The sequence below is a fragment of the Cervus elaphus genome, chromosome 33 (genome assembly GCF_910594005.1).
Source record: "Cervus elaphus chromosome 33, mCerEla1.1, whole genome shotgun sequence".
In the NCBI taxonomy this organism is placed as follows: domain Eukaryota; kingdom Metazoa; phylum Chordata; class Mammalia; order Artiodactyla; family Cervidae; genus Cervus; species Cervus elaphus.
The window spans coordinates 10,309,727-10,331,225 of NC_057847.1; the positions used below are offsets into that span (position 1 = coordinate 10,309,727).

General features: G+C 44.7%; 1 protein-coding gene across 3 annotated transcripts in view; it reads left to right on the top strand.

The window, feature by feature from the left end:
* The first annotated feature begins 2,528 nt into the window (after positions 1 to 2,528).
* Positions 2,529 to 21,499, top strand: part of HIBCH (3-hydroxyisobutyryl-CoA hydrolase) — a 107,912-nt gene continuing 88,941 nt past the window's right edge. Inside the window, exons 1-2 of one of the 3 annotated variants that reach the window (XM_043894389.1) lie at positions 2,529 to 2,697; positions 13,128 to 13,170. In XM_043894389.1, coding sequence (XP_043750324.1) covers positions 2,663 to 2,697; positions 13,128 to 13,170 — 78 coding nt within the window. In that variant the 5' untranslated portion in view covers positions 2,529 to 2,662. The remainder of the gene's footprint in view (positions 2,698 to 13,127; positions 13,171 to 21,499) is intronic. The other 2 variants (XM_043894387.1, XM_043894388.1) reach the window with 2 other exon arrangements.

Genomic DNA, 21,499 nt, shown 5'->3' on the forward strand with positions numbered 1-21,499 from the left:
GGTGGTCAATATTGTAGTTCCAGCTTCAGCATCAGTCCTTCCAATGAATATTCAGGACTCATTTCCTTTAGGATGTAGTGGATGGATCTCCTTGCAGTACAAGGGACTCTCAAGAGTCTTCTCCAACACCACAGTTCAAAAGCATTAATTCTTCAGTGCTCAGCTTTCTTTATAGAGTCCAACTCTCACATCCATACTGCTGGAAAAACCATAGCTTTGACTAGTTGGACCTTTGTCGGCAAAGTAATGTCTTTGCTTTTTAATATGCTGTCTAGGTTGGTCATAGCTCTTCTTCCAAGGAGCAAGTGTCTTTCAATTTCTACAGCCACCATCTGCAGTGATTTTGCAGCCCAGAAAAATAAAGTCAGCCACTGTGCCCACTGTTTCCCCATCTATTTGCCACGACGTGATGGGACCAGATGCCATGATTTTAGTTTTCTGAATGTTGAGCTTTAAGCCAACTTTTTCACTCTTCCCTTTCACTTTCATCAAGAGGCTCTTTAGTTCTTCTTCACTTTCTGCCATAAGGGTGGTGTCATCTGCATATCTGAGGTTATTGGTATTTCTCCCGGCAATCTTGATTCCAGCTTGTGCTTCATCCAGCCCAGAGTTTCTAATGATGTACTCTGCATGTAAGTTAAATAAGCAGGGTGACAATACACAGCCCTGACGCACTCCCTTTCCTATTTGGAACCAGTCTGTTGTTCCATGTCCAGTTCTAACTTGCTTCCTGACCTGCATACAGATTTCTTAAGAGGCAGGTTAGGTGGTCTGGTATTCCCATCTCTTTCAGAATTTTCCACAGTTGATTGTGATCCACACAGTCAAAGGCTTTGGCATAGTCAATAAAGCAGAAATAGATGTGTAGCATAGTCAATACAGCAGAAGTAGGTATTTTTCGGAATTGTCTTGCTTTTTTGATGATCCAGTGGATGTTGGCAATTTGATCTCTGGTTCCTCAGCCTTTTCTAAATCCAGCCTGAACATTTGGAAGTTCGCAGTTCAAGTACTGTCAAAGCCTGGCTTTGAGAATTTTGAGCATTATTTTGCTAGCATGTGAGATGAGTGCAACTGTACCATAGTTCGAGAATTCTTTGGCATTGCCTTTCTTTGGAATTGGCTTTCTTCAGTCCCAAAGAAGGTGATGTCAGAGGGTGATGGCAAATAGCAATTTCCCACAACTGGTTAAAAACTGAACTGGAAGTCAGGAGTTCTTTCTGTTGCCCTGTTTGACCTCTGTTCAATGAGTATTTGGTAATTATACTTGAGTTAAGCAGAAAGGTAATTTTGGACCAAAGCCTTGACAGTATATCCACAGATGTCAACTTGCTGAGACTAACTCTTTCAAATTTCCTCTCTCTGAAATTCTTCCTTGAGTTTTTCCTTCTTAATAAATGTATCAGTGCTTCAGTGGTGATGAAATGTTTGCTGGGGGACATCTGGGTGTATCAGGTCGCAGAGGACCAATCTTCTGTATCTATGTAATAGCGGATACCAGTGGATGAGTTAAATTTTGGTTTCATTCAACAGGAGGCTACTTTCTAAGTGCAATTATGCTTTCACTGATAACAGTAACTTAGTACAGTTGAAGACATATCTACCACCTCTTAAGGAGACAATTCTTGTCTGTTATTAATTAAGAAAGAGTGGGGAATTTATAACTTTTCCAAAAAACTGGAAATATTAATATTTCAATACTAATATGAAAGTTCTGCTAATATTCGGCTAGCAAAAAATTACATAAATGTCCTCTTTTTATCACATATATTTCATCCATTTGATTCTCAGAATAGGAAGTAAGTTTATATTTTTTAAAATTAAAAACAAAAATTTTTTGACCCCACCGGCAGGCATGCGCGATCTCAGTTCCCAAACCAGGGATAAAATTTACGTCCTCTGAAGTGGCTCGCTGCGCAGTTTTAACCACTGAACCGCTAACAAAGTCCTAAGCTTATATTTTTAATTTTAAAAAAGACCTTAAAGCTCCAGAAAAGTCTCTCCTGTCACTCTTCGATAGTTAAACTAAGCGGCTTTTTCCAACAGAGCCCATAGCGAGCAATCTCCTCCCACGCTCCCCATCAGCCCGCCTCTGCTCTCTGACCGCGTCTTCAGCCCCGAGTCGACCTCTGCCTCCAACTGGGCCCCGTCCCGGCCCCGCCCCGCCCCGCCTCCGCCCCCGCCCCGCGTTGCCCCCGCCCCGCCCCCGCCCCCGCCCTGGCCCCGCGTTGCCCCCGCCCCCCGGCTCCGCCCCTCCCCGCCCCGCCCCGGTCCCGCCCCGCCCCGGTTCCGCGTCGCCCCGCCCCGGCCCCGCCCCGCCCCGGCTCCGCGTCGCCCCCGGCCCCGGCCCCGGCCCCGCCCCGCCCCGCCCCGGCCCGGCCCGGCCCCGCGTCGCCCCGCCCCCGGCCCCGCCCCGCCCCCGCTCCGGCCCGCCCCGGCCCGCCCCGGCCCACCTGCCTTCTCTCGGCCAATTTCCTCAGCAGTTGCTCTGGCCCTGCCCCTCAGCGCGGCGCAGCGGAAAGGCCTGCTCTGGGCCTCTCTAGCCCTCTGGAGGACTTGCCGTCTGTTTCCGGAGGCGTCTGGCGCCAGTAGGCGGGTCTGACGTGAGGAGCCACGCTGAGTGGGCTGCTCAGTCAGCGCTGCTTTAGGCTCCGGTGTTTTGGCAATGGGGCTGCAGGAGTTGTGCAGACTCATGTCGAGGTGAGTACGCGAGCAGCTAAGGACAGCCTCGTCACTTGCGGTTGCCCGGATGAAAAAGGTCGGGAGTGGGGACTGTCTGGCCTTGAAGTTTCGCGTCGCCTTTGGAGACGCAGCGCTCAGACCCGACTCGCCCGGATCAACCCCCCACCCACCTCCTCCGAGTCTCGCCTTACTCCTTCTAGCACCGTCTTCTCAGCATCGCCTTCGTTTTCTACCTCTCTGGCTCTTAGGCAGCCTGACCCCCATTCCTTTCCTTCTTTAGAGTTGAGTAAGTTTGAGGGACGCGCAGAGTTTCAACTTGGAGGAATTTTATGGCATTTTTTGTGCTGCTAACAAACATTCGTGCACTGCTAGGTATCTCTGTGCTCGTGGTGTGACTATTGTTCAGCTCTGTCGCATGATTCCAGCATTGGTATAGGTGTCTGAAACTTTGAGCCGTGTGTTGCGCACACGCAGCTTGCCTTGGGGAAGTTTGTGTGCAGACATGTTTAACTTTTGAAAGTACTGCCCAATGCAGCTTGAGCTCAGCTGAGAAAATCTGGTAGCGATCACTGTAGAAGGGCAGTTAGGCTGCAGCAGTCCTGAGGCCGTTTGCCTGCCCCCGGTGTAGCAGCTGGGACCACTTGAAGGGAGAGCCGGCTAATTAGCTTGACGGCTGAAATTCCCTGGGGTTTTGAACCTTGGCTTTTGCCTTGGGGAAAAGAGATGGGAGTGGTTTTTTGATTTAAGGAGAGTTACGGCTTTAGAGAGGGCTTCCTAGGTGGCTCTAGTGGTCAGAAACCCACCTGCCTATCCAGGAGACATAAGAGACCACGGGTTCGATCCCTGGATGGGGAAGAACTCCTGGAGGAGGAAATGGCAACCCACTACAGTATTCTTGCCTGGAGAATCCCATGGACAGAGAAGCCTGGCCGGCTATAGTCCATAGGGTCGCAAAGAGTCGGACACGACTAAAGAGACTTAGCACGCACAGCTTTAGAGCAATGTGTCTTGTTGTTTTGACACGGTATCCATGGGTCTGGGGGGCTTCCCATGTGCCGCTAGTTGTAAAGAACCCTCCTGCTAGTGCAGGAGACATAAGAGACGTGGGTTTGATCCCTGGGTCTGGAAGATCCCCTGGAGGTGGGCATGGCAACCCGCTCCAGGATTCTCGCCTGGAGAATCTCATGGGCAGAGGAGCCTGGTGGGCTTATGGGCCACAGGGTGGCAAAAAGTCGGACACGACTGAAAGGACAGCATGAATGCGCGCGGCGGACCTGTTGTTCAGTATTTGAAAAAAAAATAGAAGAGTTGCTTTCCTTCTCCCCGTGTGTTTTTAAAAAAAAAATATTAACTTGTTTATTTTTATATCTTGAAATTAGTTGTCCCTGTGACTCTAACTAGCTCACAGAGAGACTTGGCAGATATAAAGAAAATCAGTATATGTAATCACTGCTGCTGCTTTTTTGAAGCTTTGAACAAATATCAAATTGTTTGAGAAACAAATTGGGAAGGCATATTTATTAACAAAATTAAATGACTTGGGAAAGACTTTATCATTTCCAGAGTTCAGGTTGGTTTTGTACCGCCCCGAATTGCAAGGTGCACTGATTAGGCAAGTCCCGGACCCATTTGGGGACTTTGATCAGAGATGCGTTTTCCAGGGCTAGGCCTGGTATGGGTATTACCCTAGCAAAGCAGAGAACAGAGGCGAGTTTCATCAAGTCTATAACAATGTAGTCTACAAATGTATTAAGTTATAGAGTGCCAAAGTTTTCTGAGAGAAAGTAGGGCCTCTGTGCTGTGGTTGACATTGTTGTCCAGTCCTTAAAGTCTGGCTACGCTTGGCTTTTCGGCCAGCGCCTTGCTTTCCTACTACCATTCTTCACTACTTATCTTGCCCTGGTGCCAATACAGCCCTTGGAATTTGTTGTCATCGTTGTTCCCCAATAGAGTACCTCACTCTGAAGATAACTCTCAAGTTTGTATGACTAACCCCAATTTATCCTGAGCTCTAGTACTATTCACAACCACCTGAATGTCTTCTTTGCACTGCAGATGTACATTTGGACATAATTGCAACCCTTGTTCCACCTTTGCACTTTCAACTTCTTAGTACTATCCATCCTTTTAGATTCCTGAAGTTATCTAAGTTCTCCCACACTCCTAATCCTTATCTCTTCCTGCTGATTTGAGTTTGAACACTCTTCTCATGATCTTATCACGCGTTCATTTTGTGGAAACTTGATTTATCTCTTGTTCAGTCCCCAAGTCATGTCTGACTCTTTGGGACCCTTTGGACTGCAGCTCACCAGACTTCCCTGTCCTTCACCATCTTCCCGAGTTTACTCAAACTCATGTCCGCTGAGTCAGTGATGCCATCCAATCAGCTCATGCTCTGTTGTCGCCTTCTCCTGCCTTCAATCTTTCCCAGCATCAGGGTCTTTTCCAGTGAGTAAGCTCTTCAAATCAGGTTGCCAGAGGATTGGAGCTTCAGCTTCAGCATCAGTCTTCCAATGAATATTCAGGGTTGATTTCCTTTAAGATTGACTGGTTTGATCTCCTTGCTGTCTAAGGGTCTCTCGAAAGTCTTCTCCAGCACTACAGATCAAAAGCATCAATTCTTTGGCACTCAGCCTTCCAACTCTCGCATCCGTACATGACTGCTGATTTATCTCTCATCTGTTTGCAATTTGAATAGATTCTGCACATGTTCAGTTCAGTTGCTCAGTCATGTCTGACTCTTTGCGACCCCATGAACCACGGCACGCTAGGCCTCCCTGTCCATCACCAACTCTCGGAGTCCACCCAAACCCATGTCCATCGAATCGGTGATGCCATCCAATCATCTCATCCTCTGTTGTCCCCTTCTCCTCCTGCCCTCAATCTTTCCCAGCATCAGGGGCCTTTCCAATGAGTCAGCTCTTCTCATCAGGTGGCCAAAGTATTGGAGTTTCAGCTTCAGCATCAGTTCTTCCAATGAACACCCAGGACTGATCTCCTTTAGGATGGACTGCTTGGATCTCCTTGCAGTCCAAGGGACTCTCAAGAGTCTGCTCCAACACCACAGTTCAAAAGCATCAATTCTTCGGAGCTCAGCCTTCTTTATAGTCCAACTCTCACATCCATACATGACCACTGGAAAAACCATAGCTTTGACTAGGTGGATTTCTGTTGGCAAAGTAACGTCTCTGCTTTTTAATATGTTGTCTAGGTTGGTCATAACTTTCCTTCCAAGGAGCAAGCGTCTTTTAATTTCATGGCTGCAATCACCATCTGCAGTGATTTTGGAGCCCAGAAGAGTCAGCCACTGTGTCCACTGTTTCCCCATCTATTTGCCATGAAGTGATGGGACTGATGCCATGATCTTAGTTTTCTTAATATTGAGCTTTCACTCTCCTCTTTCACTTTCATCAAGAGGCTCTTTAGTTCTTCCTCACTTTCTGCCATAAGGGTGTTGTCATCTGCATATCTGAGGTTATTGATATTTCTCCCGGCAATCTTGATTCCAGCTTGTGCTTCATCCAGCCCAGCGTTTCTCATGATGTACTCTGCATATAAGTTAAATAAGCAGGGTGACAATATACAGCCTTGATGTACTCCTTTTCCTATTTGGAACCAGTCTGTTGTTCCATGTCTAGTTCTAACTCTTGCTTCCTGACCTGCATACAGATTTCTCAAGAGGCAGGTCAGGTGGTCTGGTTTTCCCATCTCTTTCAGAATTTTCCACAGTTTGTTGTGATCCACACATTCAAAGGCTTTGGCATAGTCAATAAAGCAGAAATAGATGGTTTTCTGGAACTCTCTTGCTTTTTCAATAATCCAGCGGATGTTGGCATTTTGATCTCTGGTTCCTCTGTCTTTTCCAAAACCAGCTTGAACATCTGGAAGTTCATGGTTCACGTATTGCTGAAGCCTGGCTTGGAGAATTTTGAGCATTACTTTACTAGAGTGTGAGATGAGTGCAACTGTGTGGTAGTTTGAGCATTCTTTGGGATTGTCTTTCTTTGGATTTGGGATGAAAACTGACCTTTTCCAATCCTGTGGCCACTGCTGAGTTTTCCAAATTTGCTGGCGTATTGAGTGCAGCACTTTCACAGCGTCATCTTTCAGGATTTGAAATAGCTCAACTGGAATTCCATCACCTCCACTAGCTTTGTTCATTGTGATGCTTCCTAAGGCCCACTTCGCTTCCCATTCCAGGATGTCTGGCTCTAGGTGAGTGATCACACCATCGTGATTATCTGGGTCATGAAGATCTTTTTTGTACAGTTCTTCTGTGTATTCTTGCCATCTCTTAATATCTTCTGCTTCTGTTAGGTCCCTACCATTTCTGTCCTTTATTGAGCCCATCTTTGTGTGAAATGTTCCCTTGGTATCTCTAATTTTCTTGAGGAGATCTCTAGTCTTTCCCATTCTATTGTTTTCCTCTATTTCTTTGCATTGATCACTGAGGAAGGCCTTCTTATCTCTCCTTGCTGTTCTTTGAAACTCTGCATTCAAATGGGAATATCTTTCCTTTTCTCCTTTGCTTTTTGCTTCTCTTCTTTTCACAGCTATTTGTAAGGCCTCCTCAGACAACCATTTTGCTTTTTTGCATTTCTTTTTCTTGGGGATGGTCTTAATTTCTGTCTCCTGTACAGTGTCACAAACCTCCATCCATAGTTCATCAGGCACTCTATCAGATCTAGCCCCTTAAATCTATTTCTCACTTCCCCTGTGTAGTCATAAGGGATTTGATTTACGTCATACCTGAATGGTCTATTGGTTTTCTCCACTTTCTTCAGTTTTAGTCTGAATTTGGCAATAAGGAGTTCATGATCTGAGCCACAGTCAGCTCCCGGTCTTGCTTTTGCTGACTGTATAGAGCTTCTCCATCTTTGGCTGCAAAGAATATAATCAGTCTGATTTCGGTGTCGACCATCTGGTGATGTCCATGTGTAGAGTCTTCTCTTGTATTGTTGGAAGAGGGTGTTTGCTATGACCAGTGCGTTCTCTTGGCAGAACTCTATTAGCCTTTGTCCAGCTTCATTCTGTACTCGAGGGCCAAATTTGCCTGTTACTTCAGATGTTTCTTGATTTCCTACTTTTGTATTCCAGTCCCCTAAAATGAAAAGGATATCTGTTTTGGATGTTAGTTCTAGAAGGTCTTGTAGGTCTTCATAGAACTGTTCAGCTTCTTCAGCATTACTGGTCGGGGCATAGACTTGGATTACCATTGTATTGAATGCTTTGCCTTGGAAACGAACAGAGATCATTCTGTCATTTTGAGATTGCATCCAAGTACTGCATTTCAGACTCTCTTGTTGACTATGATGGCTACTCCATTTCTTCTAAGTTATTCCTGCCCACAGTAGTAGTAGTAGTCATCTGAGTTAAATTCACCCATTCCAGTCCATCTTAGTTCACTGATTCCTAGAATGTCGATGTTCACTCTTGTCATCTCCTGTTTGACCACTTCCAATTTGCCTTGATTCATGGACCTAACATTCCAGGTTCCTATGCAATATTGCTCTTTACAGCATCGAACCCTGCTTCCATCACCAGTCCCATTCACAACTGGTTGTTGTTTTTGCTTTGGCTCCATCCCTTCATTCTTTCTGGAGTTATTTCTCCACTGATCTCCAGTAGCATATTGGGCACCTACTGACCTGGGGAGTTCCTCTTTCAGTATCCTATCATTTTGCCTTTTCATACTGTTCATGGGGTTCTCAAGGCAAGAATGCTGAAGTGGTTTGCCATTCCCTTCTCCAGTGGACCACATTCTGTCAGACCTCTCCACCATGACCCGGCCGTCTTGGGTGGCCCCACACGGCATGGCTTAGTCTCATTGAGTTAGACAAGACTGTGGTCCTGTGATCAGATTGGCTAGTTGTCTGTGATTGTGGTTTCAGTCTGTCTGCCCCCTGATCCCCTCTCTCCTTGCCTACCATCTTACTTGGTACATGGCTGCCATATTAATCTTACTAATGTTTACTTCAGTGCCATCCATTTCTCTGCTTAGAAGCTTTTAGAGGTTGTCCTCTTACCTCTGGAGTTAAAGCTTCCCAGCGTGGGTTTCAAAGATTTGGCTCCAGTTTACTTCGTGAATTCAACGGTACTTACTGTTCTATTAACCGCTCCTGGGAGATAGTATCCAAGGCACTTCTGTTATCCAGTGGCCGAACTAGACTATTTGTTCTTATTGTTTCTTACTTCAGATCCTTGAAGTCCAAGGAGATCAGATCAGAAACAGATATTTAAACAAAAGTAATAGTTATCAACTCTGGGGATCAATGTCTTAGAGGAAAAGAAGACCAGGTTTAGAAGGCAGTGGGTGATCAGGGAGCCTCTTCAAAGAGCCTGACTCCTTAAGTTGTTAGTAATGCTCATTCCCTCCTGCATCTCCTCTGTGGTTTGCTGAACTGGATTCTTCCGGTTTGCTTCTTGGTCTACCTCTCTTTACTTCTATGTAGTTGTTTCTGAAGACTCAATACTTGATTCAGTTATGTTTTTTTCTATGCTGAAAGTGAAAGTGTTAGTCGCTCAGTCGTGTCTGACTCCCAGAGTTGACTCACACTCATGTCCATCCAGTTGGTGATGTCATCCAACTATCTCATCCTCTGTTGCCCTCGTCTCCTCCTGCCTTCAATCTTGCCTGGCATCAGGGTCTTTTCCAGTGAGTTAGCTCTCTAAATCAGGTGGCCAGAGTATTGGAGCTTCAGCTTCTGCATCAGTCCTTCCGTTGGAGGAAGGACCCCATCCACTGTAGCCCCTTCCTGTGCTGGGTCACCAGCTCAGATGCAGGTGCTCAGATGGGAGCGGTGAGTGGTGCTGGCTGGGAGCAGCAGTGGGGCTGAGCGGGGAACTAGTGAGCGGTGGGGAGCCTCCCTGGCGGCTCAGCAGGGAGGAATCTGCCTGCCCGTGCAGGAGACGTGGGTTCCATCCTGGGCTGGGAAGATCCCCTGGAGAAGGAAATGGCAATCCACTCCAGTATTCCTGCCTGGGAAATCTCACAGACAGAGGAGCCTGGTGGGCTACAGTCCATGGGGCCGCAGAGAGTCAGATGTGACTTAGCGGCTAAACAACAAGTGAGCAATAGAGAGCCTTCTGTCTCAAGGAGACAGCTGTTCAGCCCGGGGTACTGTTGCCATTGTGAAACTTAGGCCCAGGGTTTCCATAACAGTCAGTATTTCTGGAAAGGCTGGAAAACTGCATTTTTAAGTGAAATCTCTTGATTTTAAAAATCTTTGTCATTTTAAAATCCTGGTAACCATACAACACATTGGTAGGCACAGGCAGCCATCTGGCCACAGGTTTCAGCCGCAACTTTCTAATTTATTCCCCATAGAGAACTGAGAGGTTTGTATGCCTCACTAATTGTCTATGCATGTAACTTGTTGATATGGCTTTAGCTAACCTTTCTTTCAAACTCTGGTCTCTTCTCCACTCACTGTTGAATATTTTTACTTATACCATTATAAACTGAAGAAATTAAAAATGGAATTCATATTTCATCCTACAAACCAGCTAGTTTCTTTTCCAACCTTTTCAGTACCTATTTCTCCTGATTCTCCTGGCTTTAAATCTTGGGGTCATTGTTGGCATAATTCTTTTTCTTTTCCATTGAGTTTTTACTTCATAATAACTCCGTAAATCATGCTTTTGTTTCCACAGTTGCTCTTCATCAGTTTGTGTCTGAATTACTTGGCCTTGTACTTGATCTTCTGTTCTATTCACATTCTACTTTGCCTACTTCTGCTGTAATAATCTTCATTAAGCACTATTTTTATTATATGGTCATCTTAAACAGGTTCACTGAAAGTTAATTTTGTAAGCCCATGTGTGCTTTTTTTTTTTGATAATCAAAAATCTAAATGATAAGCTTCTCATTCTTCTTTGTTGTTTTTAACCTTAGCATGTATCAGGATCACCTGGAGGGTTTGTTAAACATAGATTTCTGAGCCTTTCTGCACAGTGTCTGATTCAGTAGGTGTGGGATGGGGTCAAGTATTTGCATTTCTACCATGTTCCCAGGTAAACTGATGATGTAGGCCCAGGAACCACCTTTGGAACAACTGCTGCTAGCAGCAGAGTTGATAATCATGTGAAGGAAGTAAGCCTTATCAAGTGAATAAGTAAATTAGCAGTAGCTGGGATGTGCATGCCTCTTCCCTTCCACCAGATGGCACTCTGGTAGCCAATAGGAAGGAATCTGAAGATCGTAAATTCAGAATTACTTGGAGACTGAAGATGTAGATAGACTTTTGAGTTATAAACGTTAATACCAGATTTTAAATAATAGTTGAGTATAAATTGGAACATATAGAAGTAATATGATTGTATAGAATCTGGCAGGGAACTTAGTTGTACTTAAGTTCGTTTTCTATTTTGCTTTATAGTAATTGGTCCAGAGATTTTTTTGACCTGTAAATGTGATATACAGTCCTTTGAACTGATGTTTTATAGGTTTATATTAACTTTCTTCAAATGAAATAAATTTTTTTTGAGCTTCATTGGTTTATTCACCTTTTCCCCTTCAGTGTGGACTTGAATTTTTCAATACTGGAATGGTGGAACAAATTTGGGTTAGTTTCCTTTAAAAAAAGTTTTTTTAAATTGAAATATAGTTGCTTTACAATGTTATGTTAGTTTCTGCTGTACGGCAAAGTGCGTCATTTGTACGTATACATATATCTCCTCTTCTATAGATTTCCTTCCCATTTAGGTCACTGCGGATCATTGAGTGGAGTTCCCTGTGCTAAACAGTAGGTTCTCGTTAGTTACCTATTTTATGTGTAGTAGTGTATATGTCAGCCCCAGTCTCTCAATTCGTCCCCCTATCCCTGCTGTAACCATAATATTCTTGGCATCTGTGACTCTATTTCTGTTTTGCCAATAAGTTCATCTGTACCATTTTTCTAGATTCTACATATAAGCAATGTTATATGATACTCATTTTCATCTTTCTGACTTTTCCCCCTGTCTTTCTGTCTTTTAAAAACAATTTTTTTTGGCCACATCACACAGCATGTGGGATCTTAGCTTCCCAACCAGGTATGGAACCCACACCTCCTGCAGTGGAAGCCCAGAGCCTTAATCACTGGACCACCAGGGAAGTCCCAAGTGAAATAAAATTCTCTCTCATCAATAAAACTGGGACTTGAAGCCAGGCCTTGTATTTCTGTTTATTCTTTATGCTACAGGTAGTCCTTCAATTATTACATAAAACTTGCCCGTCTGGCAGCGTCAGCCTTGAAGTGACATTTGGGTACTGGCCATTAAGGAATTCTGGAGAAGGAAATGGCAGCCCACTCCAGTATTCTTGCCTGGGAAGTCTAATGGACAGAGAGGCCTGGCGGGCTACAGCCCATGGGGTCGCAAAGAGTCAGACATGACTTAGTGACTAAACAACAACATTAAGGAATTCAGAGTTATTCTGGGGGACTTCCCTATGGGCAAGTGGCTAAGACTCCTGGGTTCCCAATGCAGGAGGCCTGGATTTGATTCCTGATGAGGAAACTAGTTCCCACATGCCTCAACTAAGAACTGGCACAGCCAAATAAATATTAACCAAATAAAAAGGAGTTCAGTGTTATTCTGGATCTAAAGAAATTAGCACTTAATTTTTTTGATACTTAATTTTTCTTTCTGGAAGTTTTTGAATTAAGTTGAAAAAAGTTTTAGAAATGGTGCTTTAGGGTAAGTATAGTTCAGATTTTAAAAGTCTATATGAAATTTATTTTAGAAATACTTCTAAAGCTAGAATCTGTCACTTCAGGTTAATTTTTATGAAGTATTGGTTTTAGTGACAACTTGTCTGCACTTTGGAATCATTGAGGAGGAGCTTCAAACAAAATATGTGTCCTATTTTGTTGTGTTAGGACACACAATGTCTGTACCCTACCATAGTTTTCAGAATGTCCTATGCTTGGGATCACAATATATAGCCTCTTCAGATTGACTGCTTTTGCTTAGCAGTGTATATTTAAGGTTCCTCTCTATTTTTTTTTTTTTTTTTATGGAGTAGTGTTGTTTCTTTTTATTGCTGAATAGTATTTCATTGTGTATATATACCACCGTTTGTTTATCCATTCAGCTATTGAAGGACCTCTTTGTTACATCCACATTTTGGCTAGTATGAATAAAGCCATCATCAACATTCACATGTAGGAGGACGTAAGTTTTCAGCTCATTTGGGTAAATACCAAGGTGTGCAGTAGCTGGGTCATATGATAAGGGTATGCTTAGTTTTTTGCAAAACCACCAAACTTTCTTTGAAAATGGCTGTATTGTCTTGCGTTCATACCACAATGACTGAGAATTAAACTTTTTTTTTTTTTAACTTTTTGTTCTTTTTGTTTAAACTTTTGTTCAAAGAAGCTAAAGCAAGCAAAAGGGAATGTAGTATTTATACACTGAAACATGACTACCCACATTACTGTGTTCATTGTATTCTACATTTGTTTCAGGTTTAATTCATACAAAAGGACTAATATCATACTGCAGCATTTGGTAAGTTTGGACTTTGTTTTGCTGGCATTATTAGATTATGATGGGTAATTTTAAATGTCATTGTTAAGGAAGTAGAGAAATACTGGCAGATGTTGTTGACCACGATACACTGTGGTTTCCAATTTTATAGTGTCAAATTTGACACATATAACTTGTAGGAGGTGGCATAAGGTTATAGGTAAGAGGATGAATCTTCAGGTCAGAATGCTTAGGTTTAAATAATGGGTGTACTACTTAATCTTGGGCAGATTACTTGATCTCTCTCAGCCTCCTTTATCGATATTTTAAAAAGAGGGATATTAGTATTCACCTTAGAGCACTTATGAATAATAAATAATTCATTAAAAAATCTAACACTGCTTGGCATATGATAATCATTTAATACATGTTACCTACTATTGTACCAATAGTACCCTTCCAGAGCTTAGATGGTCTTAGTTTATCATGTTGTAAGGAAGAAATGATTTTTATTCATTTTTCTATATCTCCACTATAGACTGAATCTGTCCCCCCAAATTCATATGTTGAAATCTAATTGCCAATGTGTTGATATTTGGAGATGGGGCCTTTAAGAGGTGGTTAGGTCAGGAAGGCCGAGCTCTCATGAGAGAATCAGTACCTTTATAAAGGAAACACCAGAGAGCTCCCTCCACCCTTCTGCCTTCTGAGGGAGAATGCAGCGAGAACTGGGAGGTGAGACCTCACCAGACACTGAATCTGCAGGCGTCTGGATCTTGACTTCCCAGCCTCCAGAGTTGTGAGAATCAAATGCAGTATAAGCTATGCAATCTATGGTATTTTTGTTATAGCAGCCTGAATGGGCTAAGGCACCCTCATACAACCCGACAAGCACCTTGCACATAAAAATGACAAGTCACTCTGATGTAGCACTTATGGCATGCCAGGTGCTATTCAAAGTACTGATACTTATTGTTAATAGTTCAGTTGATTCTCATAGTCTTATGGGATAAATAACTATAGATCTGTCATCTGTAGTTCTGAAACCTCAAAATCAGACATTTGTGGATATTTGTGGTAAATGCATTTGGTGGCTGTCTTGCTGTTCACGCTGTCCGCAGTGACCGCGGAACCCAGGGTGTGCAAGGCACAAGCTAAGCGACTGGAAAGAGACTCAAGGAGCCGTAGGAACTGCAGACACATTTATTCTCTCCCGGCTGGCACGGCAGCCATAACACGGCCTCTCTTCTGGCTGATGCAGCAGCCGTAGCAGCAGCCGTAACATAACCAGAAGGCAGCTGTGACACAGCCATAGCATAACCTCTTATAACATAACCGTGACGTCGCTCCAGTGTAGCCCCGATGCCGCAGCAGCAGCTGGGGCTTTCCTGGTGAAGCTCATGCAGGTGCACGGCACACACTAGCCTGTGGCCGAGCGAGTACCTCGTGATGCGCATGCGCGGTACCGTAAGCATCTCAGCTGTTACCCACCGTGCAAAGTCATTGTCCACGGGACATGGGGCAAGAGGGCACATTCCACCCCTTCAGGCTATAGTCTATGGGGTCGCAAGAGTCGGACATGACTTGGCGACTAAGCCACATTCACCCCTTCAGGGTCTCTCACCTCACCATCTATGCACAGTCCATCTTCCGCGATATTCCCTTGGCAAGTAATGCTGATCTTTCAAGTTACATCTCCCAACAGCAGTAGCGATAACAACAGTTAATCCCCAAAACAGGAAATCCAGTGCCAGGTATCACCTGGAACTCATGTTGCAGTCCTTGCCCTCATGGGGCCAAAAGAGCCACCCACTGCACGCGGAGTGCCTTTTACTTCCATGGCCGAGTTCAGTCCACCATCTGTCCTGGTGAGATTTCAGGAAAGCCTCCAGGAGCAACTCTACCCCTGCTGGGTTTTTTTTTTTTATTAAGGATCCACAAACCTCCCCCGCAGGCGCCAGGCCCACCCCTTCTAGGAGGGTTTTTTTTTGTGTGGTATTCATGGATCACCCACATGATTCCAGATGCTTTCACACTGTTCTAAATCTGCAAGAGAATCAGAGGTTAGTAGCACATCACAGACACAGCCTTTACAGTACACTGTCCTACTAAACCTACATCACAGGACCCAGCCTTTACAGTATACTCATCACAGACGCAGCCTTTGCAGCCCAATCCGCATCACAGACACAGCCTTTGCAGTACACTGTTCTAAACCTACATCACAGGACCCAGCCTTTACTGTATACTCATCACAGGACACAGCCTTTGCAGCACAATCCGCATCACAGACACAGCCTCTGTAGCACACTGTTGTGAATCTACATCACTTGGCCGTCATCAGTGAGGCACTAGGAACGGGAAACTGCTCTGGCTTGCCATAAACAAGGCTGCACTCAGCACCAGTGTCACCCAGGGCCATTACCCTTTGTACACCAGCTAGTGACCAGTGAATTGCAAGTTCTCCTTGGGGCCTCCAGTCCCTGTTTGGGCTCGGGAGGGTGCCTTGATCTGAGCCCTATTCACAGTGAAAAAGGGCATCATCTAAAGGAACATCCTGGGTGCCATGTAATCTTCTAACCGAACCACCTATTTCTCTTGCTTCCCGAACTTGGTCGACTGCTCCTTCAGTCTCAGTTGCCTCCATAGCTCTCTAGGAGCAGAGCTTTGGGCTGTCTGTCAGTTTTATTTTTGTCAACTCCTGCTGCCAGCAAATCAGCCCACATTTGCATTCTTATCACCTGGGTGGGGCTGTTACTAGCTTGAGCCCCCTTCAGGGTCTTCACACTTCTGATCCCCCGTGCCTGTGGCCATCCCTATTTCTCCCAAGCTAGCCACCATCGAGGTCACCGCACAGATGGGACGGCCCACATAGGGCGCAAGAATAGCAGTCCGGGATCCAAAGTGGTAGATGGGGCATTGTTCAAAATGGCATCTCAAAGGCTGCCAGTAAAATGCTCATCATCTAGGCCTTGGCATTTGGGTTAGATATCTACTGCTGCATGCCCAGTTCTCTTGCCACTTGGGTCGACTCGGGATCGGTATGCCTCTTAGAGTGTCCGGGAGCTCTCCCGTGTTCGATCACAGGGTACAGATGGCACATTAATCCCATTCCATCAGGGTGTGTGTTTTGTTAGGTGCACCCTGCGTGAGCCACCTAGCATTCTGTAACCTTTGTCTCCACGAGGGGTGAGTGGTTATAGATGCCCGTCTTTCTACCTTGTACCCGGAACACAAGATGCCATCTACCCTGGTATCCCAGAGTTGCAAAAGCATACTGCCAAGGGTTCCCTGTGCGTTTGCTGAAACTGCTTACCCAAGTCAACCAACTTCACCTGAGTATATGGTGGACACCTCATTAACTCAGTCACATTGGGGCCCACTTGAGGATGTCCCCCCGCCCCTAGGTCACAGGCTGCTCATGTTTACCTTCTGCTGCACAGTGGGCCTCGCTGCCGAGCAGGGACCCGCAGTCTCATGGCCTTCATCATCACTGTCACTTACCGCCTCACTGTCAGAGATGCTGGGTTCCCCAGGGCCACGGGGTTCTTGCTCCGACACCAGTACACGCTACTCCAGTTCGTCCAAGCATCTCTGCACATTGCACTCCGGTGTGGCATCACGGAGAGCACCATCCGTATTTGCCTTCAAGGCAGCCGGGGAGATCCGCCATTCGGTGCCAGTGGCGGTCCATGCCGCCTTGTCCAGCAGACGGGAACTCACCACCTGTTACACCTTTTCAGTGCTATCCAGTGAACGTCCACCACTTCGCGGTCTTCCACCGGAGCCCACGCCAGGAGGATCGCAGCCACACAGTACCACGTGCTGTGGGGTGGCCACTGGCTTCCTCCATCCAGTGGAGCCTCAGGCTCTTCTCCCTTCTGGGTATCCTGCTGCCTCTTCTGTGGAGCCTCAGGCTCCTCTTCCTGCTGGGTATCCTGCCAATTACACCACTTGTGTTGCTTTTCATCCTGTCCCTGACACCAGCTGTCTTGCTGTTCACACTGTCCCCACTGTCCGCTGAACCCAGGGTAGGCAAGGTGTGAGCTGAGAGGCTGGAGGGAGACTCGAGGAGCTGTGGGAACTGCAGACAAGTTTATTTTCTCCTGGCCGGCACGGTGGCCATCACACAGCCTCTCTCCTGGCTGATGCAGCCGCTGTAGCAGCCACAACATAACCATGATGTAACCGTAGCAGACTCACATAACATAATCACTGCGTTGCTCCAATGTAGCCCTGGTGCAGCGGTAGCCAAGGCTTTGATGGTGAAGCTCATACAGGTGTACTGCACACTCCAGCCTGCAACCAAGTGAGTACCTTGTGAGGTGCATGCAGAGTGCTGGGAGTGATCTCAGCCGTCACACAGGCACGCAGTCATTGTTTGCAGGACACGGGCGAGAGGGTGTGAGGCAGGGGGTGAGAGAGCCGGACTGCTGCCATCGTGTTAGTTTCCCCACAGTGGCAAAGTACGACTGGAACACACTTCTGAAACTCTTTTTGTCTTTATCCTAACTAGTGTAAATATTCATGGTTTGGCACAGAAGTAGTAAAGGATTTGGTTACAGTGTACTGACCCAGACTCTCAGTGATATGTACTTTTGCTTTTCCAAAGTCTAGAATATTTTCTGAATTTTGAAATGCATCTGGACCCAAGGAGTTTTGATAAACAGACTATGGTCTTATCTCTACTTACTGAATCAGAATCAGAGGGACAGAGAGGCTAAGTAGTGTGCCCCAATATCCACATCTCATCAGTAGGAGATGGGATTTGAATCCAGGCTATCTGGCTCCATGGACTGCCTACTGCACTTTATAGCCTGTGGCAGACTGGGTACAGAGTAACCACTGCAGTGTTTCTCCATCCAGCCTAAGTGGAGACGGGCATGTGAAAACTGGAAAGTCTCACCCTTGCTTATTTAAGTCAGCTGACTTACACAGAGGCTGAGGAGTTCCCTGGAAAAACAATTTAGGACAATGTTATTTTTCATATTTAGATTCTTATTTAGATACGCACACAAGTGGAATACCCACTTCCTGTGTTCTTGCCTGGAGAATTCCATGGACAGAGGAGCCTGGTGGGCTACTGTCCAGGGGGATGCAAGAGTCAGACACGACTTAGTGACTAAACCACCACCACAAGTGGAATAGAAAGACATGGCAATCCAAATGTCTTGGGATTGTGTGACCTGGGGTATAAACCACTTTGAGCAAAGGAATGTAAACTGGACTCTCATCAAGGCCTGAGGGCTGAATGGTTCTAGGTACCAGTGATGGTTTTTACATGTCCTCAGATCTGGGGAGAGAGGAGCTTCCCAGGTGGCACAGTGGTAAAGAATCTGCCTGCCAGTGCAGGAGACATGAGTTTGATGCCTGGGTCGGGAAGATCCCCTGGAGAAGGAAATGGCACCACTCCAGCATTCTTGCCTGGAAAATCACGTGGACAGAGGAGTCTCGTAAGCTGTTGCCCATGGAGTCGCACAGCTCACATGACTGAGCACATATGCACACAGAAATAGGGAAGCTGTATCCCAGGAAGTCCTTCTGTGACCCTTCTCATGACCTCAGAGGTGAGCGCCCTTTTGACTTCATAGTGGAATGATGGAAATATGTCATTGATGGCAGAACTTTAGGCAGAGTTATGAGAAATGGATAGAACTGACTCGTGTTAATAGTGTGACATTCCTTCTGACCCTTCAGAGATATTAGATGGACCTTACCTGCCTCCTGAGAAATCTGTTCAAGAAGCAACAGTTAGAACTGGACATGGAACAACAGACTGGTTCCAAATAGGAAAAGGAGTACATCAAGGCTGTATACTGACACTCTGCTTATTTGACTTATATGCAGAGTACATCATGCGAAATGCTGGGCTGGATGAAGCACAAACTGGAATCAAGATTGCCAGAAGAAATGTTGATAATCTCAGATGATGATGACACCACACTTACGGCAGAAAGTGAAGAACTAAAGAGCCTCTTGATGAAAGTGAAAGAGGAGAGTGAAAAATCTGGCTTAAAACTCAACACTCAAAAAACAAAGACCATGGCATCCGGTCCCATCACTTCCTGGCAAATAGATGGGGAAACAATGGAAATAATCACAGATTTTATTTTCTTAGGCTTCAGAATCACTGCAGATGGTGACTGCAGCCATGAAATTAAAAGACGCTTGCTCCTTGGAAGGAAAGCGATGACCAACATAGACAGCAAAGCAGAGACATTACTTTGCTGACAGAGGTCCTTCTAGTCAAAGCTTTGGTTTTTCCAGTAGTCATGTATGGGTGTGAGAGTTGGACCATAAAGAAAGCTGAGCACTGAAGAATTGATTCTTTTGAACTGTGATGTTGGAGGAGACTCTTGAGAGTCCCTTGGACTGCAAGATCAAACCAGTCAATCCTAAAGGAAATCAGTCCTGACTATACACTGGAAGGACTGATGCTGAAACTCCAATATTTTGGCCACCTGATGTGACGAATTAACTCATTTGAAAAGACCCTGATGCTGGGAAAGATTGAAGGCAGGAGGAGAAGGGGATGACAGAGGATGAGATGATTGGATGGCATTACCGGCTCAATGGACCTGAGTTTGAGCAAGCCCCAGGAGTTGCCGATGGACAGGGAAGTCTGGCGTGCTGCAGTCCATGGGGTTGCAAAGAGCCAGACACGACTGAGCGACTGAACTGAGCCTGGAAAGGAGGTCAAGGTTCTGCATCTCTGCAGATGGGGTTTGTCAAGCTAATGCAAGCCAGTGGGACCTATTAATGAGGTCTTATTTATGTTCATAGGCTGAATGAGTGTTCATAATGTTATATTTAAAACTCATATACAGAATTTAATTTAAAATGCAGAAGCTCATTTTTTTTCCGCATAAGTTTGACCTGGACATGGAAAAAATTTTTTCCTTCAGAAAGTAGTTCTTTTCAGTATGAAGTCATGCTGGTTGGACTGCATGAATTGATACTGCATATATCACTTTCATGACAGCAATCATTTTTGTATTCTGTATGTCCAGATGATCTAGAATCAGTATCAACCAATTTATAATCTATGCCTCTTGAAAAGACATACATTAAATGTTTGCTTTGTAAGCAGTTAGGAACGTTATTATGAAAAAGACAATTCCTGACTTCAGAAATGAATAATCTAATGAAAGAGGTATAAATACGTACTAATAATGTATTATAAAAAAACATTTATTTTGATCTGAGCCTTGAAGCGTGGTTAGGGTTTCAAGAGGGTAGAGATGGGAAGTGGTGGGAGTTTACATAGTAACACTAAAGGATGATTTTGTTCTCTATCTTAAGGTGATTTCTATTACAAACGCAGAAATTGAGGTTCTGAGATGAACTTATCTGAGGGTGTATAGTCGTGAGTGGCGAAACTAATGTTTGAGGTCATCTGACTCCAAAATCTGTTTTCTTTCTGTTACACAATATATTTATTCCTGTGGAAAGAACTGTGAGATAGGAGAGTGAAGATTACACTCAGGGCTTTCTCTGTATCCTTGGTAAGGAGTGCTGTGGGTCTAGAGAATTTACCCGGAGTCAAATGTGGAAAGACTTGATTACAGAGAACGAGAGTCAGAAATGAAATTCCCCACCCCGAGATCTGGGTTGTATGTGAATTTCATTTCTGACTCTCGTTCTCTGTAATCTTTCCTAGTATGAGAAATTTCTCTTCATAGGAAACCTTTTCTAGGTTTTAGCTAAAAGTTAATGATATTTTTGGAAAAGAGCTTTTTTTCTGCAGAATTAACGTATACATAAAAGACACTAATACTGAGGACTTCATCTTTTCCCCTTCCTCCCTTTTGCATGAATGTTTTTGATTAATGCACCAATAGTTGTTTTCAGGTTTTAAGAAGGCCATGAACTTTTCAGATAGGAAAAAGGATCCTTTATTAATTTTATCATTCTAGTGGCTTTTAACAGAAGATTTTGTAATATTCTTTGTTTGAAGTTTGACCCTGTGTAAATGTCCTGCAGAAATATTTCACTTAAGTGCTGGAAAGTCCATGCTTAAAGATATTCCTACATCACTGTAATAGCAACAGTAAAAAATTAGACACAGTGCTGATCAGTAGGGGACTAACTAAATCAATATCAAGAATGAACAACTGTTAAAAATAAGTGGATAGCATGAGTGTGCAATTGGCAAAATGCATACTAAGAAATATTATAGGTTAAATGCTCTTCTCCCTCCCCCGCAACAAATTGTAGAGAAAACAAAGGAATGGAGACTGAACCTGAGATTTTAAGACTCGAAAGATACACCCACTTTTAAAAAATGAACAGATGACGTTTATGGATGTATATTCTGTGTTTATCATAAAAACCAAGGCAGTTACTTTTGAAGGGAAGGAGGAGCCTATGA